A 27757-nucleotide genomic window follows, 5' to 3' on the forward strand; every position below is an offset into this window, starting at 1 on the left:
GAGCTGAAATACTAGAAGTTACTGTGTTTCTGATTAGTAATGATTAATCCAAACAAAACTTATATAAAAAAGTTTCTTTCAGCCTCCTTTTTTAAAATAATTTTCAGACTTTTTTAAAAAAATACACCCTTCTTTACCACTGTCTATCAGATCTTTGTGATGTGAGAGCTAAATAAAAAAATTTTGTATATATCTTCATTACAGTTTTATAGGACAAATTTCCAAATTCCATGCTTTTTTTAAGCACAGGTCAAAACTTCAGTTATTCCTTTGCTGAGCTACCTTGATGGAGATTGAAATCAATCTATCTTTCTCTTCTTTGCTTCTGTCCTTCCATCATCCCTCACTTTTTTCTAATACTTTTCAGGTGTTTCTTTGTCATATTATTTATAGTCTGATTTTAGTCTAGATCTAGACAGCACTTACGGAAGTGTCATTGGAGCAAGAAATAAGTATTGCATGCTAAATTCACGGACTGGTAGAGCATGAGAAACTGGGGAAAATGGAAAACATTCTCTGATTTCACTGAACAGCATTTTCCTGTATTTTCTTATGTTTTATTCAATATGTTTAAAAATGTGGAGGCTACCAAGCATCTATATAATGAAACTAAATTGATCCTTAGTCAGAAAACCTCATGAGGATGATGAGGATGTAGTGTGATTCAAAGAAAACAAGTCCTATTGAAGATGGGGTTCACTTTGAAAAGAGTCTGGCTTCATGTCACACCAGCCTGGAGGATGTGCACAGCCAGCTTGTGTCTGTTCTTTGAATCTCCTTGTCCAGTTTGTTCTAGAATTAGACTTTCTGAAGAACAATGCTTTCTTCTCTATTTAAAAACTTTTTTTCTATATAGTGGAATTTAATATATTAGAGTCCCATTTTATGTATTCAGTAGAGATGGCATAAAGATAAGTGAGGGTGATCTTTAAGTTGTGCTTGGCTCCAAAGTCAGATCAGGGATATGGTTTAAGTACAGATTTCATGACATCCAAATCTTAATATCTTCTTATATTTTATTTTGTGTTCTTATAGTGGAAGTCCATTAGGAGATCAGGTGTAATTACAGATTTGTGCTTATATCCAGACGTGTTCTAGGAAACTGAGCTGTTTTGGGTTCAGGTCTGACCTGAAATAAAACTAGGTGAACCAAGTTCAAGTTTGAGTATTTCATTGGAACTAGAGATGCATACAGAGTGAAGATGGAGATTAAAGCAAGTTAATCTGAAATTGGTTTTATTCTGTTTAAAAAAAAAATAAAAATTGAAAGCCATAAGAAAAGAACAAAGCATTTGTAAACTTATTCTTACAGATTATTATGTATGGAATACACAACATATTACCACATTATGCAAGTGTTACTTAAAAGCACATCAGTGTTAATTTGGTTATTTGTTTGAGAAACATTGGTTGACATGCTGCTTACATGTGGTACACAAACAATTACCTGTTCTGTTTAAGTGTTCTGTACCAATATTTTTAGTCACTTGAATGCCCCCACATAAAATACCTGCATACACATTCTGGCACATTGCAAAGTGAAATGTGTTGTGTTTTCAAACTGCTTCACTGTAGGTTGTATTTCCAAGGTGAAAATGTTTGTTACTGTCCAAGTTTTGGTGGTGTTGGATGTACTTTTGCTGCTGGAGTACAATGATTTTGTCTATTGTGTTTTATTTGATTTTTCACTGTTGTTTTCAATATTTGCAGCTGGGATTTCCTTTGGTATAAAATAGACTTGATTAGACTTTCCTGTCTAAGTGCAGGAAAACTTGTCTTCTGTCAAAAGACAGATATGCTTTTCATGTTTGTTCTGGCTTAATTCTTTATTTTATGTATTTATTTATGTCCACTGTTCTCCCACATGATCTAATACTGGCAATAGATTTTTCTTCCTTGTTTTTTCTATCTTCCTGCTCACAGGACTGTTGATTCAGCTGTGTGAGTCTGAAGGATTATTCGGTTTAGGGAGTTGTCAATAAATGGAGTTTAGATGGTGTTGAATAGCACTGTTTCCTTTTCCACTAAAAAACAAACACAATGTCTTCTAATGCCCTTGTGTGTTGAGCTGTGCCTCGTGCATCTTTGTGGTGGTGATTAGAATGTGAATGTTAGTGGTTCTAAACTGTTAGAGGAGGGATAACGTATGCAGTAATTCTGGCACTGGTGTCTCATACCAAATGCTTCACAAGGAAAATTAAATGCAATTTCATAAAAGCGCATTTTGTACGTATTAGATTTCGTTCTTTGAGTTTGCTGTTGCTATTCTAGGTTGCTTTGATTGAAACTGAAGAGTGGATATCAGTGCAAAATACCTGTTAATTTCTATTCCCTCCCTTTATTTAGTCTTCTGTCTCAATATTCTCAAGGGATTGGAAATTGTGCTTAATGTATTTTAGAGTTTGTCTGTGTCTTTCTGCTGTTACTATAATGAAGAATTAAAATGACTCCTAGAGTATGCATATTTTCATGACTTGACACATTTGTCCTGGGCACTGTTGTGATGATGTAGGCAGCTGAGCTTTGCCGTTTGTAGTCCTCGAGGGTATCCACAGCAGAATCAGGGGTGTGATCTGCAGCAGCTGTTATCTGAATTATATGTGTCAGCTTTACAAATATAAAGTGAAGTAGTAAAACATAATTTAGTTGTTCAGATATATAGTCACAACAGAGTACCAATATCATAATTTCATATAAAGGAGAAGAATTGCTCTGGGAAAAAATGGGGGATAAATGAGAGATGTTGCGATGTAGATGCCTAATTAATCAACCCAGGTAATCCATTCAATTTTGGTTTGGTTTGAAATTCTACCAAGATCCAGTAGAACATATCTTTCCCTATAGTCAAAACAATTTTCTTGGTAGTGGGGAAAAAAACCCACCAACCAGATTTTTCTGATATTCCTGTTGTGAGAATTTTAGGGTAATGTGTAGCTTGACTTTCTGTGTCTAGAGAAATCTGTGACATGTGAATGAAACTCTTAGAGCACTTATATATTCTCAGTATTCATTGTTCTCAAAAAGGGCCAGAAAATTAAGGGGCAAAATTTTCATGTTACATTCTTTTTTACCTGCTAGGGAAGTTCATTTAAACCCCACAAATTAATCAAGCATTTGTCTTTAAAGAATGATTTAGATTTTTTTCCTGTCTTCCAGTCTTAGCAGTTGAGTCTAAAGTCTATCAACAGTGGAGCTAGTCTAGGCATTGGATTGTGATTCTTTTATTCTGCAATCACACAAAGATTAATAGATAACTTTGTGTCATATGAACCTGCTTTGTTGATGATAGGAATTTGAACGTTTTCTAGTTGGCTCTGAACAATCAAGAAGTTAGCTCTAATGATACAATTTTATAACACAAAAAAAATCTAAGTAAATTAGCTTTTAAAGCTAATTATGAAGCAGTTTCTTGTGTTCCTATTAATCTTGTTACTTGTTTATTCTCTAAGCTCTTTAATGCAAGGAAGCGTAACTGAAGGATGTCAAAGTGCATCTCCATTAGTAACACTCTGTTGGTTTGCTTGGTGCATTTTGTCCAAGCAGTACAACTCAGTCAATCCTTGCCTTGCCTGGGAGAGACAAAGGAGTCTCTGGCAAGCCAGCCTCCATGTGCACTTCAAAATATTCCAAAAGTATTCCTGTGTTTAATTGAATTCTGTGCTTCTGAGGGAACAAGATTGATTACTGTTGTCAAATTTTGGACGTTACCTGTATGTTTAGGGTTCAAAAGTGTAGTCATGAGTTCATAAAAAGAAAGTCAGCTGGTTCACATGGGGAGGTCTGGGGAAACACCCCCTGTTTGCCTGACTGTCAACCAAGATTCCTGCGATGCTCCTTGCAGGCACTTGGCATGGCTACAAAGTAAGGACTAAGTTTTGCTTTATTCTTAGAACACAGGCCCATCTTCTTTATGAATAATAAATATTTTCTCTGCTTTTGCAACTTTATTTTTTCTGCATAGAATGACTTTCAGGACATTTGCTGCTGTGATAATTGATTGATCTGTGAGTTAATGTTAATTAGGCAATAATATGTCATTCTTTGTGCCAAGTTATGATTATTAAAATAATTTCTAAATGAAATTTGGAGGTTGAGCATTAGCACAGTATATAGCTAGGATGGTTGTTTTATTGTTTAAAAAGAAAATCTCAGAAAAGACACTGTATCTTCTCAACTTGATCTGATGAACACAAGCCAAAATGATGCTGTTGGTGAATGACCATTAAGTTAGAAATATAATTATACCATGTAAATGGAAGACCAAGGATATTGCTTAAGATTCATATATTCTGTTAGTTGTTAATTGAAATGAGTTCATTTCATTCAAAGCTTTCTGCAAGCATGGGTGACCCATATTGTGAAGTAATTGGTATTTGGTTTAGTAGTTTTCTGGTAGCTTGTTCAGCATTTATTGAGAGGTATACAATAGTCCTGTTGAGATTTTTCAAAATTTATAGTAAGAACTGTTGGGTCTCTTCAGAAAATGCAGCATCAGACTGAATCAAGGTTAGTGGTTGTTTATGGAAGGTGAAGCCTTCAGGGTAATGCAGGAGGTGAATGGGTCACAATATTTAAGAGCAGCTCTATTTGATTTGTAATTGGAGGGTAGAAATGTAAGTTATACCACTAGGAATGAAACTCAGAGTAGCTTTGTTTCATAATACTTGAATGAAGGTTCTTTTTTCATTATTAATAAAAGATACACCAACAGAGATTGATATCCTGTACATCCAGTGTTAGAATTAGAAACAATCTTAATAAAATGGAATTAGTGTTTGACTTTTGAAGAAAAGCCTGACTCATTTTTTGAGTTTGTCGTGGCTGTATGAAATCTTTCACAGTGCTGAAAATTTGTTGGTAAAAGGATGATTATTATTACTGTAGTTCTTGTTGTTGTTGTTGTTGTTATTATTATTATTATTATTATTATTATTATTATTATTATTAAAAAACCTCCATGAGCACATATTTGCACTAACAGACCATTTCTGAAACAGAAGATCCCTAGTTTTGCTTTTCTTGGCAAATTAATCCAGAAACATTTTTAACAGATTCCTCTACTCTTTAAAGGTTTTTTTTTCCTTCTTAAATTGCACTGGAGCCAGTATCCTGACTTTATGTAAAACCTGCTATAAAATTGATAGTCTTTGTTACTCCTTTTTCTTTTTTTTAAACAGTTTTTATGGGTCTGCACATTATAGTCTAACTGAATCAATTTTATATTTAAGTGCACAGAAGTTGGTCATGTTTAACTTGTGCTGTTTGCCTTTTTTTGTTTCCCTATAGGTATATTCGAATTGTTGGGACGCACAACACAGTGAACAAAGTTTTTCATATTGTGGCATTTGAATGCATGTTCACGAACAAATCCTTTACTCTTGAGAAAGGTCTGATAGGTAAGAGATAAAACCATTTCCTTTTTCATGAACTGTTGTAAACACTTGTCTTTTAAACCTGGCTGTTACTACACTCTACTTCTGTTTCCATCCAGAAATCTCTAAATTGAGTTAAGAGTGTTGTAAGCATAGAATTAGTTGGCTAGTCCTTGTAACTTCTATGAAATTCCAGTGCTGTGGATTAATGAATGATGCTGGAAGAATGCTGAAATGCTGAATGCTGACAAAGCCACTGGTATCTGAGTCAGTCAGTGCTGGCAATGTGGTTTTTCTTTGCACGTCACAGTGCTCATGCCTCCCAGTAGGTTAACCTGAATTCTCTTACAAGAATGGACTAAGCACAGCTATTTATTGTAGTGATGATGGATTTGGACATTTAGGGCCTCTTATACAGCCTGGTTACAACTGCTGAAAGTAAACTCTCATGTGTTGATTTTCCCCCAAAGAGTCATAGACATGCTTAACCATGGCAGAACATTGTATCGGCTATGCTGCTATTCTCAGAACACCATGCTGATGGAGCTCTCTTAGCTCTGGGCAGCTTATATAACACAGATTTAAGTGCCTTTATGTTACTTAAGGTAGAAATCCCCAACAGACCAATGGGTACTGAATGATAAAATGTGTCACAGAAACACTTAATATCGGTTTATTTTTTTTCAGTAGTTCAGATGGGGTGGTTTCTGTGCTTTCTTCCATGTAAACTCACAAAAGTCAGATCCTGAAGTTCATTGGAGAAGAGAGTATTTAGTAGTTGTCTAGGTGGGATTTCCCACAGTTTATTACATACGGCATAAAATAAAGAATTTCAGCAAAATTCTCAGAGTTCATGCTGGTTTCAAACAAATTTAAATTTTAGATATCTACCCATGACAGATGGAAGGGAAAACAGTTTTCAAACTAGGATGAGAGGAAAATTTTTAGTAAGACACATTCACTTTAATTTTTTTTCTGAGAAAACTGAAATATTTAGCGATGAAAAACCAAGACCCAGTTCCTTCAGCCTGTTCCCCGTGCATTATACAATGGCAAATCATAAACCTTCCCTTTGTTTTAGGTAGTGTGCAAATAGCATTGCAATTACCATTGACTACAGAATAAAATATCAGTAAGGAATAACTGTGTTAAAACATCTCCCTTCAGTAAGCTAGTTGGCAGAGAAATAAAGTATCTCAGATTTGGTAAGACCTTTGAGTTAAATTTAATAGTTAGCACTGCCAGCTATGAATTTTTAGGAACTTCATACAAAATTAGTTACTGTGTACAAATATTTGTACATATTTTATTTCAGTTGATCAAACTTATTTTGTAAATTCTGAATTCGGGACTTAATTTTTTTTGAGTGTTAACACAAAGATTGTTTGATGATAAGTAGGCAAGGCAGTGACTGTGCATGTTTGTGTAAGTGAACTTCTCTAAGTGACTCATCTTTCATAGACTATTTTTTCTGGTTGAGTGATCATTCTGGTGAGACAAACTGATCTATTTTAGCATTTCTTAAGTTTCAAAGGTAATCTGGGGGATGGAGACTTTATATGGATTTATTGAAAATTCTCAGTTTGTGAATGTTTTTGTAGAATCTTACAGGTGAGTAGGGTTTGAGCAGCGTAATAGTGAGGGTTTCTGGTGTTAATGGTGATTCTTAATCAAGGGCAGCTTTGCTGTTGTTCAGTGTGCATCAGTCAAGCTGTTGTATGTGTAACTCATTTGAAGTGATCAACAGTAAGGAAAGAGAGGCCTGTAGGGATGTTAGTCAATGCAATTGATAGAAAATTAAAAGTAAGAATTTGGGGAGTAGTTAATTGAAAGTGGGATGTGTATAGTCTTCCAACTGTCAATGAGGCACCAGCAGTTGTATACATGACTCTTCAGGGTTTATGGTGAGGAAGATAAAAATGGAAAGATTTGGGAACTACTTGATGCCAGTGCAGTTCTGAAATGGAGCAGGGGCACTTATGGCTGTTCCATCAGAATTTTTGGCCATCAGTATTGCTATTCAAAAATATTCTCAGCATCTTTGATCCAGCAAGAAGATATATCTATTTAATGCTTTTTTCAGTGTGATGATTACCATAAGGTGCCACATTGTATGGCTCCTGTGATCAAGCAGACTGTCCAAGGTCCACTTGTGTAAAAACTCAGTATGAGTACCAGTGGGTTGGCACAGATTTATTTTACTGCTCTGATGAGGATTTGTAATGTTTGTTTCTGTTTCTGAAGTGACCGGATAGGATAAAGTGAATTGAAAGCAGTTAGGAAAAACCAATTAAATATATGAAAGTGCAGTAATCAGAGTAGGTTGCTTTTAAGCTTGACTGAGTACAGAAACTTTCATCTTAAACCCTTGAAAAGCAGTTCATTGGGTTCATTGCTTATCCCATATGATATTAAATACAATATTAAATTAGGTTAGAACAAACACAGCTGTTTCTATACCCTGTTTTATTAAAAAAATGAAGTATTGGTCAACCCTTGGAGGCTATAAGGTCTTTTCAAAAAGACTTTGTGACCCCTACTTCTACCAAAACAACACTGAAAATAAGATGTGAAGACTTTGTCATTTGAAAACTCCTTCCAAAGAAATGAGGCCTCTGAGGTGTTTGATTAGAGATGTTATATAGAGACTTGAGTAATTATCTAATTTTTGTGAAAGATACTCAGCTTGATCAGAGAGCTGTATAAGGGAAAAGCGTAATTTATCAGATATATTACTCCTGATACGTAGTATCTATGTAATGGCTGTCATAGTACAGTGAAGATGAGAAAGCTGGTAAGTAAGTAATAAAAATTAAGTGCTGTTTCACAATAACAGCATTTTTATGTTCTTGAGGTTTTGCATAAACGCATTAATGAAAAATTACTAACTTGACATATTACAATTAAAAGTTTATGTGGAAGATGATTTATACAGTTACTTTGTACAATACTGGATGTGGTACTGACTTAACCCAATGGTATCTGAGTAGCAATTTTGAAGCAAAAGCAGCAGAAAATGCTCTTTATAGCACTGTCTGGTGTTTAAGTGTTGGTATACAGTTTGTTGTCTTATGAAATGAGGTGACAGAAAGGAATGTAATCAAATGAAATTATTTCCCTAACTGATATGCTAGGGTTGAAATTTTTCTTTTTGGCATAGTATTGTTGTAACCCTATACCCTGATGCCTTAAGAATGGTATGTCCCTGTAATATCTCTAAATGTGTAAGTTAATAGTTCTACATACTAAATTCATTATATTAGCATAACTCTTTCATTTAACAAGGACATAGATATTATTGAATCTCACAATCATACTACTTGCTTATAATGAATTTCTGCTTATGAAATTTTGAATGGTCTTTAACCATTAACATTTTCACAAGTAAGAGACATACTCCTTTGGAAGTGGTACCTGGTGTCATGCAGTGTATTGTAAAATGTTCCAGTCTGCCCAGTGGCAAGAAGTTACAAGAGCAGTTAAAGGACTACTTCTGTGCAAGGCCTCTTCAGGTTTCTGGGAATATTTTTCCCATCTTAATAGAGGAAAAAGTTCCTCTTCTCTGCCTCAAATGGAAAAAAAATTGATAACCTCAGTCCTTTGATCACTGCTCAGTGTTAAGGGGCAGTCAAGGATTATGTGGGCTTGACCAACCATCTGTCTGATTTTGAGCCTGGTGAAGGTCATTGAGAATGCAATGTGGATGGCTTTTCCACAAAGTAGTGTCAGTCTGTAGTCTGTCTCAGTCTATCAGACTGTCTTGTAACTTGCACATTACACATGAAAGAGAGAACAGTGAATAATGACTGAAGAGCAGAAGATGGATGTAAAACACTGGAATGTCCTTGGTCACCCTCTGAGGAATGCTATTCAGTACTTAGGAATCATTGTGAACCTTCATTTGTGTTCAGTGCCTTAGGAGAACTTTTTTTAAAAGGAATAAAATGATACAAATAAATAGTCACTTGTCTTTTACTCTGGCACTTATTTACAAAAAGAAAAAGAACAAACAAAACAAAATGTGTAACAGGGAGAAATCCCTCATATCAGCTTCCTAATGTGTGGTTCAGCTTTGTAAAAGATTGCTTTGTCTCTCCCCAAGGAAGCAGTGAGAGATGCTGGTTTTTGTCTAGTTTAATGTTGACTCCATCCAAAGCTATTTTATTTTGTTTTTTCTCTTCTAAAAAGGTTCACAATTTTTCAAAACAAAGCAGGCTTACCCAGCAATATAAGTCAGCTCTGCTGCAGCCATAGCTTTAGGAAATTATGAAAAGTTCAAGAAAAATCTAAATACTGCAGGGACTTTTTTTCCCCTTTTCTTCAAGAAAGGGCAGCCGCATCATTGGTTTTGAGAGAAATCTGTTCATGTGGTTCCAGTTCTTTTTTTTATCCTTTTATCTGTTTCCAGTGCCACAAGGAGGGATGCACACTTCCTAAAACAACTGATATTTCTGAAAGCCTTCTGCAGACATAATGTTTAATGAAAGAGCCTGTAGCAGCCAATTAGTTGGCAATGAAAAGTATGACCAGTTCTAGTGACTTGAATAGTTTTGTTCTAATTTATTGGATTAGAACTCATGAGCTGTAACATGTAGCAAGTGAAAAATCAGCCTTCTCTGAAGCTTTTCTAACACAATTTCTGACAATTGGACAAAAACACATGTTAGTGGGGTTTTCTTTTCCAGCTAAAAGTGGCTTGCAGAAAGCTTTTTTCACTGAAACAGGTGAAAATACTGTTGATATTGGTTTGAAGTTTATATTTTTTGAACTCTTGATTTCTTTGAATAATTTGTTGAAGTTTTAAATTAAATGTAGTCATTTCATCAGCAAGTTTGAACTCAAGAAAATTAGAAAGAGTATGTGGAATGAAAGACACAACATGTGACTGTACTTTTAATTAACTGGAAGGTCTGTAGATTTCATATGTTTTCTACCATGTGGCAAATAAACAAGAGCTAATTCATATACTGAATAAAGATTAACCTTAACAAATCTTTTGTCATGTGGAAAATAATGAGAGCAAAATGCCTAATATCCTTTCAATTCTTTAATACAATATAATCACACTCAGAAATAATCAAACTCTGAAATAATTCTTGCATCCGTAATTCTCTTTTTCTCTAGTCTCAACTTTCTATTTTCCAACCAGTCAGGAAGGAAACTTTTGTCAGTTTAGTACATGTTCAAGTAGAGAAGGAACGCAATTTTATAGTTAAAAATTGAGTGATTGGAAGCTGAACATTTAACAGATGTAATCATGAGAGGAAAATAACTCCTTTATACTAACTAAAACAAAAATTTGTTTCTTCTAGTACAATTTCTTGTTTATAGTTTATTCACAGTGGTAGTTTTTAAGTGTCTTAATAGAATTCACTAAAATGAGCAGTTGCAATGATTATGCATAAACAGAGAACTTTTGACTATTGCCTAGAGTGCAGTAGAAGTGTATTCAACAGTCTATAATGCTTTAAATTGCTGCTTTCCTATAAAATCAGACTATGTAGTAGATCTGCTGTCTCCCTGTATGCTTATTTTCATAATTTATTTAAGGTTTATTAATGGCTGGTTTTGTGAACCAGTACAAACACCCACTTTGTTCTGGTCCTTCCTGTGTTGCAAAAAGTTATTTGAGGATTTTCTTTCATTTCCCCACCTACTCACATTGTAGTGACGTTACAGTGGGTGGACAGAGAGCAAAAACTGACCTGTCCAGAATGAGAGATGAAAGGAAGTAGTCTGCACTCAGATATGGAAGCCACTTGGCTGCAGCAGCATTCCAGTAATTTCACGACCATAAGGCGCACCGGACTATAAGGCGCACTTTTTTTTTGCCGAGAAGATCCGTGCCGCGTGCAACAAAGTAACTAATTAGTAATGGAATCGCGCGATTGGGGGCTTTACTGGCAGGTGCTCAATTTGCAAACATTTTTCACAGCTTGGCGTGGCCTTTAAACGCAGCCCCAAGCACCCTCCCCGTGTCGCGGGCCTCGGCATTCCCACCTGCCCCCGGCACCGGCTGGCAAGGCGTGGCTCGGAGCTGCCGGCAGTCTGGGGCGGCTCAGGGCTGCCGAGGCGCAGCCGCAGCTCGCACTTCCAGGTTGGCTCGGGCTGGCCACCGGCTCCCTCCCTCCCTCCCGGAGCAGCAGCGCAGGGATGGGATCCACCACTCCCCTCGTTCCCAGCGCGGCAGCAGGGGATGCCACTCCCCTTGCTCCCAGTACAGAGGCGCGGCGGCGGGGTCGGCCACTCCCCTCACTCTCGGCGTGGCGCTGGGGTCTGCCGCTCCTCTTGCTCCTGGCGCGGCGGCGCGGTGTCAGGATCACCGCTCCCCACCTTCCTGGCGCAGTGGCAGGGGCCGTCGCTCCCCTCACTCGCTCCCCTCACTCCCAGCGCGCCGGCAGAGTTCGCCGCTCTCCTCACTCCCTGTGCGGGGGCCGCCGGGGTTCGCCGCTTCCTGCCTTCCCGGTGCGGCAGCAGGGGCCGCTGCTCCCCTTCTTCCTGGCGCGGCAGCTAGGGCTGCCGCTCCCCTCCTTCCCAGCACGGCGGCACGGGCCGCCCACCTCATTCCCCACGTGCCGCTCCTGCCGGGCCTGGGCTGCCCACTCCTGCCCCCTTGCGACTCGGCGCTCCCGCGGCACCGCCCCCCCTTGTGGCTCCCACTTCCGGTTTGGAAAATTTCGCAACTTTGTCCATTATATAAGGCGCACCGGACTCTAAGGCGCACTTCTGGGTTCGGACAAACATTTTAGTCAAAAGGGTGTGCCTTATAGTCATGAAATTACTCTTTTTTTTCAGGGGAAAGAAAATTCTTATGAAAAATCAAGTATGCTAAAAAGACAAAGTAAGAAAAACAGGCTTAGGGAGTGACAAACAAATATGACTGAGCCTACAACCTGCTTCTGGTACATTTTTTTCTTGGAAGATCTCTAAGGGCTGTTGAGTAACACATCTGTCTTATCTTTAAATATAGTCAGTATAGATGACCCTTAGGCCATCTCTTGAAAATTGCAATCCTTTATAAAAATACTATTGCTAGAATTAAATATACTGCCAGTTCTTCATCGCTCCATACTGCAGCATAAGACAAGGAGACAAGAAAGTAAGTTTTAATAAATGTTTGATGCTGTTGTTCTGTAACCTCAATCATTTTCTCTTTTTGTGTGCTTACAGAATGTGTTTGTTTTGCTAACACACATCTTTTCTGTTCCATAAAGGCAAATCAGACTTTTCCACCCAAAACTGCTGTATGAACAGTAGGAAAAAAGCCCCAACAAGTTTTTTATATGTAATCTTTTCTCTGACAATATTGGTTACTGTAAGAGCTGGATAGCTGGTGGATTAAAAAAACAACAACAAAGAAAACAAAAATAGAAACAAGACTGTTGGTTTTGACAGTTTGTATTTGTAAATAAGTGACCTAAATTGAAGCTGAAATTCTAATGGGAAAAAGGAAGACAACTAAAAGACTTGAAAATACAGCACAGAACAGAGTCCCCACCAGATGGTACTTTTAATAAATTTATCAAGCGTATATAAAAGATGATAATGAACATTCAAAATAGGGAGTGGCAGACCCCCTAGAGAAAAGGAACAGGATGGCACATTCTGCACACTTCAATTAGTCAGTCACTTTCTAATTAGCTGTTGTAGGGAAGACCAGAGAATTGTATTAAAAATACACAAGACAGTTTCTGTACAGTTTTTAAGGAATTTCAGTAATCAGGGTAACATCTGCTTAGCAGGGTCAAGGATTAGTGGAGAAATCTAAACATGAGAAGGAGCAGGATGATGGTCAGAGGGCACGCAGGCAAAGTGTTGCATGAATTGAGTTGCACTACATTCAATTAATCACTTAGCTTGGAATATGTCTGGAATGTACCATGTAGCCTCAACATGTGTATTGATTTTGACTCTGTTTTTTACTAATTTTGACTTCTACGAAGATTGCAATAGCTTCTTCTTCCTATATATTAAAAAAAATAGCTCTATGTAGAAGATGCTTTAAAGCCTATATAAAGTGAATACACAAATAAGTTCCCTTATTCCCAGGGAGGAGAGGAAGAAAAGGAAGTCAAGGCAAATTTTAATTCAATGCCAGTACTCTTAGTTTGCATTGTTAGTCTTTGCTTTATTTGGATTGTTCCCAGTGAAGTACTTTTAATGTCTAACACCTGCTCCCCCATAAGAATCTAGGAATTGTTGAGTGACTCTTAATAGGAGTAATAGGAGAATCAGGAGATTTATAGAATAGTAAAGTGATGGTTTTAGCATTTTTTATGAGCAGACAGAGATGATAGTGCATTTGATAATACAGTAGCTTTTCCTGAACTGGTTGCTTTCCCACTGCCTTGGATTACTACTTGGCAATGAGCTTGCAGTTTTTTCCCCTGTGTTTTTTAAGATGTTTTGGTTGGTTAGTGGCTTTCTTAAGATTATGCTTCTGACACTAGTAGCACAGTGAAATCACAGAATCCTAGTTCTTAATGGAAAATAAGCTCCTTTTTTCCTGCTGAAGACTCATACAGTTAGCTCTGAAATTTCTCATAGCTATGCTTCAGCCATTTTCAAATGTTGTATTAGAAAAAGTTTTCATCATGAAAACAGGAAGAAATTATTTCGAAATTTCTCAAGTTTTGCTGGACAAGATTTTTTTTTGTGTTAAAAGAATGCTTTCATATCACCAGTACTGAAATCCATCTGTTAGTTTACCAAGCTATTCTGGAATCAGTGCTGTAAAAACTGTCTGTACCACTTGTTCATCACTTGTTCATAGTTCATGTGGTGTGAGTTAAATTTCCTTCTGTTGATTGTATTTTCTTTCTTTTTTTTTTCTCCAGAAATAAAGACCATTGGCATCTGAACTGTTTTCTGACTGTATGTCTGTCATCTTTGTGTTTTTAATTCACAGTTCCCACTGAAAATGTTGCAACAATTGCAGACTGTGCCAGTGTTATTGAGGGTGTAAGTCGCAGTCGCAATGCGTTATTGAATGGAGACACAAAAAACTATGATTGGGATTCTGGATACACATGCCACCAGCTTGGGAGTGGAGCTATTGTAGTGCAGCTGGCACAGCCCTACATGATTGGATCAATACGGTAAGAGGGTTTATTTTGCTCTAAATTAGTGACCACAGTGAAACTTTTGCTGAGCAGTTATTTTCTTTAGATTGTATGACATTTAGAAATGACATTAATTAGGGGGCTAGTTCAGTAGTTGTCATTTGACTTCTTACTTCAGTATAACAGGCATGTTAAAAATTAAATGTGTGAATTACATGTCAAGATACAGAGTGCAATTCCAGAAAATATTACTTTTCAGAGGCATAACAGTAGTAATAGTCAAATTATACGATTAAAGTTATATACTTATTTTTAAATAGAATTTAATTGCAGTCTCACTTATGGTTAAGTAACTCTTGTCCACTTCATTCTGAAAACAATTTCCATGAAGAAAATCATCATGTCAAGTCAACCAGGCTTCCTTTTCACTGTACTGTTAGTGGTACTTCTTACTTAAACATGGGAGGTGTAATAAAGGTACAGCAACCTGAATGTTGATTTACAAGGCCGGATTAATGAATGTATTTAGATTTGGACTGAAGTTCATTGGGTTGTTTTTACTGTAAATGTGTGTATACATATGAAGATCAAAATTTTGGTTGATGTAGAGACTTAGGAGAGTGGGATATTTCACAGAAAGAAAAGAAAAGAAAAATAGTCTTGCCAACTTCAAATTCTGTGACAGTAAGTGGGTTGTTTGTTTCATAAATCAGGCACACAAGACCCTGTTTTAATGGCATCATCATCTTTGTGAATTTAGACTGTGTAGTCAGGGACTTAATTTGTATGCTCTGTGACAGTGAAATAACGATTTCTGCAGTTTGGAGTACCAGTGATCAAAGGCTGAAATCTCAGGTGAGGACTGGTTAGCAGCAGAGGCCGTGTACATAGATACGTATTTCTAGGAGCTCAGTGCCTTCCCCCTGTTAGGAGCTGCCAAGTGAGACTCGAAAGCTCTTTTATAACTGCCGATTTCTGTTTTGTGTGGTTTGGTTCTGGCCTATGGAATTGTTATGATGGTTGTAAAACTTTGAAGAGAAAGTTTGACATCAGACATCTAGGCAAATCCCTAACCAAACAAAAGAAGTGTTCTGTGTGTATGCAAGCCATAGATGTTATGCGTAATGCAATCCGGCATTGTTCTCACTGTGGGAAACAGTTGAGTAAGTGTGGCTGGCAACTTTCCACACTCGTTTGAGTTGGGTGTTGTTAATATTCTATTAAATATTGCATCTCAAATAGAAAACCAAGCAGTACTCAGATTTCTTTAAATAGATAAATGAAAATATAATTCTACCATTTTCATGACACTTTAAACTTAAGTAGCAGTTAAGGCTTTAGCAATATAAAAGATTAAGAGAAGAGTATACTGACCTAAAATGCATAGTTTCTCAGTTTCTCTGTCTTCCTATCTTACTGCTTTCTGTTATCCTTAATTGATGCATTGTACCATCTTTTACAGTTAGTGAAAAAACCTGACTTTCCTGTAATAAATGCTATAAATGTTTATTCTTTTGCAGAAGATTTTTAATAAGTCTCTTACTTAATAATGTGTTAGGTGAATTAAACTTCTGATTGCCAAGAAATGGTAACTGTGTAATCAGCAAGTGTGTAGAGCAAATTTTTTAAAAAAACCCCAAACATTACATAATTCATAACTAAGGAGCTTAGTGATTTATGTGGTATTGAATTGTACAGCTACAGATTCAGAATCTCATCTTTTCTTGTTGGTTTCCCTGCTTGTATAGTAAAAACAAGATTAATAGCTTATTTTACAAAAATAACAGTAATAAACATCATAGTCTGGGGTATCTTCTGACAGAGGAGACTATCTGCATTGCCTAGAGACAGAAAAGCTAGCACCATATCATTTTTCCCTTTTTGTGTACTGCCTAGAAGAACAAGTGCTTTGAGTTGCAGCCGTGTCTGTTGCAGGACATAGGCAGTGAAGGGAAGCTGCCCCTTGGAGTGAGGAAGGGAGATTTTGCTCTGTGGCATCTACAGTAGCTTTGGCAGGGTCTGGAACATGTTTTGTATTATACAGTGCTAAAGATGGTGACAATGGTCTCTTTATTCAGCATCAGGAAGTCTGTGTTTGGTACAGAAATCAAATCATATATAAACATAGAAACATAGATGACAGCAAAAAGTCTTAGTATTTAATCTTAATGGAAGTAAGAGATTTTTTTTTTAACAGAATGTCTACCACAACTGATGGAACTGTATTCGCTTCCTGTTTTCCTGCTGTTTGCTTGTTTGAAAACTCCCTTGATCACATGCTCCCACCTAATAGAAAAAAAGGCTGGCAGTACACCATGACTACAGAATGACATGAATTCCGCTACCCTCAGAAACTGAGTCATTATACCCATGGGTTTGGATTTTAAGTGAATAATTAGGAATTTAAGTATGTATCTTTTTAATTCAGAAGCACAAGTGCACAATTGAATATATTTATTTCAGAGAGGGTAAATATATAAACCTTTGAAATAAGGTAGTAACTGCTTTTAGTCTATAGAAATGGGAGAATCACTGGAGAGAGCCTCCAAGACATATGTTACCATGGCAACTAAATTCTGAGTATGTAAAAACAGAAGAGCTATTGGTCTTCAAATAGGCCTTGGAAATTCAGAGAGTTGAATGTTTCAAGGATATATATTGTATGCATGTTTTCTGCCAAAGTCATTCCAATGTCTAAGAATCTTAGCATTCTTCAGTTTGGAAAGGACTTGAGGAAGAAGACATTTAACATCAGATTGTTTCTCAAAGGAGGGTCAGTTATGGAAAAAGACCATCCTAATCAAGGCTTTATGCACTCAAGCCTTGAAAATTTCCAGGGCAGGAAATTCCACAACTTCTCTGGGTAGTCTGTGGTAACCTGTTCTCAGATACAGATAAGTGCTGTTAGGTTCCTCCCCAGTCCCAAGCCTCCTTAGGCTAAACAAACCAGTGTGTGTACGTCAACCTCACGAACATTTTGATGGTGCTCTGCTGGAATTGCTCAGATGTATAAATTTTGGATCCAAAAAGGGAGTCAGTATTCCAGGCATGATCTAACAAGTGTCAAATAAAGAACAATAATCTCTTTCCATTGTTTTGCTGGCTCAGTTCCTGTTACTCCATCTCCATATGTTTCTAGCCTTCACTGCTAGAAGGCACACAGACAACTAATAGCATCTGTTCAGTTTGACTCAGGAATTCCATGGGGCACCACACTGAAACTTCATCAATGTTGAATACTTCTTCATGTATTTGTATATAAATTTGGAGGTCTTGTCTTCCACGTCAAAATTTACTCAGAAATTCTGAAAGAGGTCTAATGACAATCAGTGCTTAATACAGTTTTCTAATAGAGAAGACATGGAAAACATGGAGATTTTGACCCGTCCCTTTTAATCCAAATTATTCTATGATACTATGTTTGTGGGTTTTTTAATTGTTACTAAATATGGTCTTTTAGATTATGAAATTTTAAACAGTATTTAAGAGTTTTATTCTTGTATTAGTTCTCAGAACAGCTTACAAAATACTTGAAACAGTGAACAGAGTGAGTGTTCGTTTAGATGTTTTTCCACAAAATTGCCTGTCTGGATACAAAATGTCTTTCTCCTTTTAGTCCCTGAAAAGACCCATATCAGTGACAGAGTAACTATGCTGTTTAATTAGGAACAGAAAGACAGCAACTAGTGTCTATAACATAGTAAATATTATTTAATTTTCAAATGGCTAAAATGTGAATATTGCAGCAGCTGTCATATCACAATAACTCTGTCTAATTCTCTCTGCATTTATCTGGAATTGAAATCTAGTGCTATTATGCTACAGTCTTTAGTAGAAATGGAATTCTATGCCATAGTGATTTTCATGTTAGAATAAATAGAAATACTTTTTGTCTTTAGAAAAGTACATTAACTACTTATCCAACTTTAATGTTTTTGAAGACTTTAATGCTAGTATGAAATGATAGCTTTTCGTATTCAGAGTAATCCTTAAATTAACAAACAGCATCAGTGAACTTGAGTGTGTTTTCTGTTTGCTTATGCCTTCATCATATGCATCTCTTATGCTTTCTGATTTTCCATACCACTTCCACTTATGAAGCTTTTCTTTTTTTGCTGCTCATTTTCTGTGCTTGCCTGATTTGAGAGTAAAATTATGACTCAGAATGAATGATCATAGGCGCACTTAGAAAATTTGAAGAAATTTTGACTTCTTTGTAGGAAGAAAGACTGGTTTCTTGCAGAGTAACTACTGGAACGTAAATATGTGCAGAAAATTGAAGGGGTTTATAGACAACCGGAGGCAAAAATGCAGCAACAATTGTATGAAAAACATCCTTCCATGTGGGAGGGTTTTCTTTCTTTTTCTTTTTCTTTCTCTTTTTTTCTCTTTCAAGATATGTTGCTACCTCATGTTTTAATTTCTGTCTTTTGGGTTTCTGCAAGTATGTAAGTGATTTATAAACACAGTACTGTCAAATATTTATCTGTATGTTCTCTCTAGTGACTTACAGTACTTACAGTCTGAACTAAACAGTGAGAATCTTTTTTACAGAAATCTAAAAATAGAAAGTAAGCACAAACAGCAAAAAGTGTTTTTAGAAACAAAGAACAATCAATCACAGGGCAACACATGACATTTAGGGACATACCATTTTTAAAAAATACTGCAGCATTTTTTATTTTTGTAACAGGTAGCCAATATAATAATTTCCCTATGCCTGCAATGTGGAGTTTTATTCATATTTGAAAAGTTTTTATTTTATAAAGTGAGGCATTGTGAACATGTGATGTAAACAAGCAGTGTCATATTAAATGATTCACAGGCTTAGACTCCACATACCCAAAAATAGAAATATGTTTAAATCTCAAAGTGTTGGAAGGTTTAAGCTGGATAAATCTTCACTCAATTTTTCTTTTTCAATCCTGACGGCAAGGTACACTAATGAGCTAATTTAGCTTTTTATTTCAGAATGGAGAGTCCCAAGAACATGGGCAATTTTGCTGTAAACAGATGCATTTCTAATGGATATAGTTCTGACTTTTCAAGTGGAATATTCTCCTTCCTATCATTTAATATTCATCTTAGCAAAACATAGCTTTGCTAAAAAAGTTCAGCATGGTAATTTGCCTGTAATGTGCTGCAAAGGTTGCTGTACCTGGCATAAAAAGTTGCCTTTATGCTCAGTGTGCACTGGTGAATACTTTAGTTGTCACATGGAAGTTTTTCACTGCTTGTCCAGAAAGGTGTTTCAAGCAGAGTAAATTCCAAATGAGTTCTACTGTCAGTCTACATACTGAGTCTCCCCTAAAAAGCTACTAGAGAAGAAATAACTTTTTATTTTCCTTCAGAAGTATCAAAGAAACAGAAACCTACATTTAGCGTTCATGCAAAGTCACTTTGGGAAAGATGCCGCTGACTTTAATTCACTCATTATTTGGTTTGCAATAATTCTAAACCATATGATTTTAAGCCTGTTTAATGAGATTAGGTTGATTTTGGAGAGAGCAATTATATATTTTTGAAAGGAACAAAAATGTCCTGTTAGCCTTTTGCTTTAAAACCATGCCAGCTGTGTTTTAATTCTGGTATTGTTAGCCAAAATTACAGTCACCAGTGTGTTTCTGATATTCAAACTCTTGATCATAGCTTTGAAAACATGGATCAAGGAAACAGCAATGAGTCACCAAGATAAAAAGGATTCTATTGAAAAGCATAATTAGCTACATTTTGATAGCCTTTTTGAAGGAAAACAAATTTATGAATGTTTTTTATTTTTGCTCTTTTTATCATTTAGAAGACTTGGCTTAAATAGAAATGTTAAATCAATTCAGGACCTGTTGATTAGTAGTAGTTACCACATAGAGGATTGTAATCAGTAAACTTTTTTTAGGATAATGCACTTCATTCAGTGTCTTTGGAGACCTTTCAGCTGAAAAAAAAGCAGAATGGGGATAATCAGATGAGGAAGAGGCATTGAAGTTGGGTGGTTATGTGTTGGGATGTGGGATTTCTTTTTAAGTTTGTCATGATGCTACAGACAACTCTTTATTTTTTACTAAGTAAACTCTGATTTTTTAAATTTGCAAATAGTCAGTATTTGTAAATGCTAAAAGACTTTTGTTGAAAGTGTTGTAATTTAACTTCTGAAAACTACTTATGAAAGCATATTATTTCTCATAATATTAATGAGCTAGATTCAGCATTTAGGGAGTTTGTTTTGTATCTGCTTGGCCACTAGACCTAATTCCTCTTTTAACACTGAGATTTCAAAAGCTGAAAAGAAAGGGCTGAACTAGGTTGGGAGGCTGCACCTTGAGTACCTTGTCCAGTTCTGGGCCAAATATCTCTTACAACAGAGAGAGATAATGCCTATATAAAGAAAAATAGATACATTTGCCAGATGTGGGTTTTGATAACACTTGAGCTAAATGCCATCCCTGATGCTTTAGGTCTTTGTCTCTATAAGACAAGTATGGAAATCAAAGGGTATTCGATATCTCTTAGTGTCCTTCCTGAAGGAATACATGTTTATTAGACCTATGGCCTTTCTTTTTCTTCTGCCTTTTTAGCAAATTGTTTGATACTTTATAGCCTTTTTCCTCTTTTTCCGATGAACGAGGACTGAGAATTCCCATTTTCTTACTTTCCTTTTATTTGATATATTTCTGATATATTTACCAAAACCAAGAAAATACATTTAAAGCAGTATAATCCTTTTAATCACCTAATTCTTTTTTCTGTCCTCTCCTAAACTGACTTTTTGAAACAGATCTTTGCATCATGTCTAAAGAAGGCAATGCCGCATGACAAATAAATTAATTGGATGAATGTAATAGATTAATGTTCATTAATTGGTTATTATATGCCTGTAAATCTGTTACTGGCCTCAGGATAATAAGAATAGAGATACCATAGTTTGAGATGGCAGAAACAGTAAAGACTTTGTTGAGTGTTAGAGGTACATTCCGAAAGAAACAGTTACATTTAAAAAGTATTAAGTGGAGAAAATAAAGGGCTGGAAAAAAGTCAAGGTTGGTTTGATGTTTAACTTAGCACTCAACAACTTCTTCATACATAGGTTGCTACTTTGGGACTGTGATGATCGGAGCTACAGCTACTACATTGAGGTTTCAACCAATCAGCAACAGTGGACCATGGTGGTGGATCGCACAAAAATTTCCTGCAAGTAAGTTTAGCTTTTTCCACTTATTGGTACAAATTAAGAACTGATAGCTGGGTATTTTGGTGGGTTTTTTGTTTGCTGCTTACATAGGTTACTAGGAAAAGAATGATCATAGCATAACCTGTAGATTAATGCAATTAATTGATTTAAAGCAGAATCAATTTCTTAAGACTGGTACTAAATCTTCAGACAATCAGTTGGATTCTTCATTCATAAAAAGTCTGCCTACCATACCCTTGGTTTTGTGATCACTAAAAGTTCAACTGCGTGTTTCTGGAGAGCACGTTTATGACAACCCCTGATGTCAAACCACCCTGCCTTGAGAAATGTGGTAGGAGAGGGAAGAAAGTGTACTTGATGACAGATTTTGCTAATTACATGCCTTTCTCCCTTATCAAAACACATGAATCTATTGTATGATATCTGAAGAGAGTGGGGTGAGTGAGGGTAGGAACCAAATAGACCACACAATTGCCAAAGCTTGACCTTGTCTCTGTTCAAAAGTAGAGTACCTGACTTATGCTTTTGAAAAGCACCCTTCCAGAGAAAAGGAGTGCTCCTCAAGCAGAGATAAAGAGAAAAACTTCATTTTCATTTGAATACTTAAATCAGGAGAAATCAGATATGAATGCTCTCCACATAAATACTCTCTGTTGGCTTTAGTGTAGATTCTGCTGATAAAATCCCTTCCTCAAGTATGGAAGAGCACTTTAGTGCTGAGAGCCTTCTTAAACCATGTGATGATGGTTCTAATTCCTAATTCCAAAGAATGACCTAGATACTTATCTTGGTTCTGACAAGACAGTCTGCAAATTTATGTATTGCCAGGTATGTTCAGCATTCAGTGAATGTTGATGGGATGTGATTTCCTGATTAAGCCATGGGGAAGCTCAGAATTATAAAAATCTTACATCTTTCGTTTTCCCTGAGTCAGTTTTCCATAAGATGTGCTTGCTTTCTTTGGACAAAATTCAAGTCATCAGCTTATATGGGGTCAGTCCCCACTCATCTTGTGTTTGTGCCAACCAAAACAAAATCGATTTTACAAATTCAGAGGCATTCTGAATTCTCAGTTTGTCACATCGGGTAAGAGTTATTCAGTCCTTTGGAGCAGCACTGCTGACACACATTTTTCTGAAGTTTATATTTCATCTCTTAACAAACAGTGTGACTCAAATGCTTTACAATGCACTCTAGACGTGTTGGTGAAGGAGAACTTGACACGTCCTTTCAGTGCCAGTAAAGGGCAGGGTATTGATGAGCAGAAAAGCTGGGTTCTGCCTGCAGGTCTGGAGGATGATTAAATCTTTACTCGTTCTCAAAGACATCTCAGCGTAATAGATAAAACTCATCTTTTTGTCTGCCTCCAGCAGTGGGAGCACTAAAAGGCTGAAACCACAAAAGGGAAAGAAAGTGATATCAAGAATCTTTGTGCACATTTTCCTTTTACATTTTGATATTGAAAGCCTTATGAGAGTCAAAAGGAGCACTTGCTTAAGTATGCACAGTGCTGTTGAAATTGCTGATAGACTGCCCAGTTGAAATATCTTTCCACCATGCTCAAACCACGCTTTTTTGGTTTTTTTGTTATTTTCAAAGCTTTAGCCTTGAGTAAATAAAGGTACATCCCTAAAGTAAAGATAGCCGCCTTCTTTGGGTATACTTCAAAATTTTGATTAAAAACATAGGTACTCTGGAAGTTCTCAAAGCTGTGGCTGCAGGAACAATTTTCATGTGGATTAAAGAACTGCATTTTGCCTAAATTCTTGCTCTGACAGATGTGCAGTCAACTGGCATAATGCCAGTCTTTTTTCTTGAAGTCGACAGACAGAGTGTCCTAGCACTGTCTGTAACTATCTGCTTTAAACAAACAAGAAGACTGGGTCATGAAGCTTCCAGAGTTCACTGGCCATCAAATTTCAGGTGATTTTTTTGCATCTTGTAGAATTTTTTTATATTCAATTTATATCTCTTGCCTTTTTGATTAGAAATATAGATTGGGATTTTTTCAGTCGAGGAAAATGAAATATATTTCATTTTATTTTCAGGTATGATTTCCAGAAACACTGAAGTTACTTCAGCTCAAAAATTACTCTAATTGTAATGGCAGTTTGATAACTAAGCATATGTATCATATAAAAATATGATTATACAGTAATATCTATAATACCAATATATTCTCTCTAGCAAATATATTAAATAAATATAAAATATTATATAACTGCTACAAATGTTAGGATTGGTCTATAAAGAACAGAGCATTGTAATTTCATATAGTGTGTAATTACATACAGTACTGGAACACTAATTTTTTTACTGAAAAATACTGAAACACAGTATGATCTAGAAATGCCATATTCTTAGTGCTTAAAAACAGTTGAAGGTAGAATACAAGAGATATCATCATTCAGTGGCTCGTGCTGAATGAAGGCCCTCACTTAAAATTGTTGAGTAGTATGGTGGTAGAGACTTGTTAATGCAGAGGGAAAAATTGAACCAGTCAATGATAAGAATATGTGAAAAACTAGTTTTTGGGTTAGATTCTGTAATTAAAAAAAAAAAGCTAAGCCTGAAAACCTGGGGAGGGTTGCCATGAAAGCAAATAACTTGTTTTCACTTCAGATAATTTTAACAGCGACAACAAATAGAGAAGATAGAGCTGGATTTTAACCAAAATTAACAGATGCTAGTAAAGCGGAGGTGGTGCAGTTTTTCTGGTTTTACTGTCACAGTGTAACAGTAAAGATATTCCTGCTGGATGCAAAGGGTTTCTTTTTTATCTGTCTGTCCTTCCTCTTAGCATTACATCGGTATTTTTAGTCTGCCTCTGAATGCCTTCTGTTGCTGATTTACAGACTGCCCAAGAAAAAGAAGGATCAAACTGAAGCAATGTGCCTGGGTTTGACTCACCATCAGGTTTAGGCAGACAGTTACAATGCCTACATTTGGAAATTTTCATTAACCAGACTAAGCATACAGGGATAGAAACAACAGTACTCTCATCTCTTTGTTCTCTCTATATTTTTGGATGCTGTGCTCCTCTCTCACTTGGATGGGACAAAATAAATCTTTTGCTAATATGGTCCAATTTTGCAGATATTTTTTATCTCAGCTTTTTTTTTTTAATGAATATTTGACATCCCAGCCTGAAATGAACTAATCCTATGTTGGTATAAAAATAGTTTTCACTTAGACTTGTGTCTTTGTTTAAGGAAAATAAGAAGTAGATATACCCTTTCATGGGACTGTAATTGCCTGCCTGACTGCAAGTACCTCTTGGAGGAACAGTCAACTTTTACATGTATTCATGTCAGGCTAAAATATGAATTCTATTGAAAAGAATGCTCCAAATTACATCTGTTTCTCTTACAAATACTAGAGATGTGAGTGCAGTGTAAGTAGTTAAGGTCTTAAAATCCTGAGGTTACCCTTTCTGGCATTAGTTCTGTGTTTAATATATTGCAGCAGACTGAAGAAAATAACTCACTTGCTTTCCAGGGTAGAAAATGAAAGTTTATGTAGTCAAAACGTGAGAATTTTACAGGGCCCCACATTTGAAGAGACAGAATACTTCAGTGAGAAAATTTGTATTACTAGTAATATTGCTTATTAATTTCCCTGTCTTCAAAGATGTGTGGTAGGAGTTCTTTCTGTGGATAAGATGTTTTGATTTCACTGTTTGCTACCTGACTTTTTTGCTACCTGTTCTTGCACTGGAGTTAGACTTTTGTGGAAGTCATTAGCCTGCTGTTTTGCAAGTGTTCTGTGAGGTCTCCAAATAATTTTTGCTCATTTGCTGGCACAAAGGGTAGGATGAACAGTCTGCAAAAACAAAGACTTTAACAGACACCTTTGATAATCGAGAGATGGCAAAAAAACTATGAGAAAGAAAATTAAATTGTATTTAAAGAGCATGTATTGGTTTTGGCAGAATACTGAAGACTGAACTTCCCCTTTAAACTATCAGTGTGCTGCTTTAGGTTGTTCTAATGGCATTTTTAATGTAGTATTTTGTGTAAATTAATAATTCATTGCTCAAAGGCGGGAAGTGACAGGCTACTCCTAACCTTCTCTTCTCCCAGTTTTAAAAGGCTGAAGAAAAAAACTGGATGTCTGTTATCTTCACAGGGGAGGCTTGTGTACCTTCCCTAAGTGAGAGCCAATTAATGCATACTGGTTGTGTAAATGACAATTTTCACATGCTCTGTGGAGGCTATTTTTCTTTTCTTTTCCACAATAAACTGTTTTTCTCTACACAGTATGACAGTAATGAAAAACAGTCATGTTCCCTTCTGTTTTTTAAAACATTTATGGTAAGTGGACTTGAGCGTACTGGTGTCAAACAATAGAGGCTTGCACTTGTTAGGAGAATTGCTGACAGAGTCTGAAAGTCAAATGAAAAACAGAAGATACCAAAGGCCGGTAGGAGAACCAGACCTCAGAGTTCATGACACTTCTGATAAAATAAACCCTGCAAAGACAAATACTAAGCAAGTTATCATGGTGCTCATCAACAAAGTATTATTATTCAAAGTTCTCTTTTTTGTAGTTACTGTGAAATGGATCTAATCCTTTGGCAGCAGGCATAGTGTGTTCTATCTAATACTGTGATAGAATTTGGGAGACAGTGAATATTGTGTATAGATGGACAGTTCTAAAGCAGTTCTTACCAACTGTCTGTATGGGCTGGTTGGGATTTTCTTGTGGCAGGTGTTACTTGATTTCCAAGAGGTTTATAACATACTATATTATAGATCTATTTGAAATTCTTTGTTATCCAGAATGTTCGGCTGTTATAAATGCCTAAAAGCAGCCAAACTTAATTTCACGTTTCCATTGCTTATTGAGTTTTTATTGTATGATAGCTATTTCAAATTCTCAATTCTCAGTTCAGTTCCCCTCAATTTTTTTTTCTGTAGTTTATATATAAATCTAATCAATACTTTCAGATAAAACAACCTTTGGGGTGTGGATGCAAGATTCATTATCAAAATTAATTAACTGTCTTCTGATTAATTTTTTCAGAATAATTTTCAACTTTGAGGTTTTTGCTCTTGTCCAGTATTTCATATTTCTAGCGTATGGCATATTATGTGCATTTCAAGTTTTCATTCAGTACTGTATTGTATTTCACAATAATTCACAGGTAAAGAACAACTAGAGAGATCTTGGTCACATGCTTAACAGTCCTAAACCACTTTCTGGATGTACAGAATTGTATTTTCTATGTTGTCTGAGGATTTCAAGTGAGAAAATGCTTCTGCTCTAAAAAATAATAGTGGCAAACTCAAGCTGGAATTTTTTTCCTGGGTATACTTTTGTGAAACCAGGTTAATATCTATCATTATATGATCATTTCTTCTGCCATGGAGATAATATTTGAAGCATATGAATGTCTTTCCTCGTAACTGTGCTTGGCATATTATGTACTTATATTTGTAGTTTCTTATGTTTAACCACAAACACAGCTGTCTTTTATTCCTGTCCTCTTCTAGTTCCTGCACTTCACTGTATGATCCCATTTCTAGAATTCCCTTGCATCTGTTTTCATTAATCATTATTCTCCTTAACTGCTTTCACAGAACTGCATAATAAAATGGCTCAAACGTTTCTCAGCTCTGTTTCCAACTGCCTGTATGCCTGCATCACATTTCTTCTTTTGTTTCCCATCAGTTGTGCATGCATCTATTGTCCTGTCATACCTAGAATGAGAAAACATATCTCCTCATTTCTGTGTAGTCCTTAATTCTGTCTCATGCCTGAACTCCCAAGTGGCGGGGTGGAACAGGATAAAAGGAACTGCCATTGTACCTCTGATGTCAAGAGATTTTTTGACCATACTTTGTCCTATTTTACATGAAGTTGATTTCACAGAAAAACTCTACTTGTACCTCCTCTTCTGTCAAATAGAGTATATTTCAACTGTGGTTCATGCTATTTATTTCACATGAAGCAAATTTCACAGCAGCTCTGAAATCCAGATGCCTGCTCCAGGGTTGCTGAACTCACTGTAGCCACATTCATACAATACAAAATGAAATATATTCAAGCAAGATGTCTGGGAAATTGCTACACTGCTAAGCTCAATTTCAAGTCTCACTTCACAAAAATAAACTAAGAGTTCTCATTAGTCTGTT

The 27757-nt window shown here is 36.2% G+C and overlaps 1 protein-coding gene across 5 annotated transcripts in view; it reads left to right on the plus strand.

Annotated features, from left to right (window-relative positions):
• BTBD9 (BTB domain containing 9) overlaps positions 1–27757 on the plus strand; it is a 166182-nt gene that overhangs the window by 64112 nt on the left and 74313 nt on the right. For all 5 annotated transcript variants that reach the window (XM_033055199.1, XM_033055202.2, XM_033055200.2 and 2 more), the window contains exons 8-10: positions 5287–5396; positions 14281–14470; positions 21516–21623. In XM_033055199.1, the coding sequence (XP_032911090.1) occupies positions 5287–5396; positions 14281–14470; positions 21516–21623 (408 nt within the window). The remainder of the gene's footprint in view (positions 1–5286; positions 5397–14280; positions 14471–21515; positions 21624–27757) is intronic.

The sequence above is a fragment of the Catharus ustulatus genome, chromosome 3 (assembly GCF_009819885.2).
Source record: "Catharus ustulatus isolate bCatUst1 chromosome 3, bCatUst1.pri.v2, whole genome shotgun sequence".
NCBI classification, from domain to species: Eukaryota; Metazoa; Chordata; class Aves; order Passeriformes; family Turdidae; genus Catharus; species Catharus ustulatus.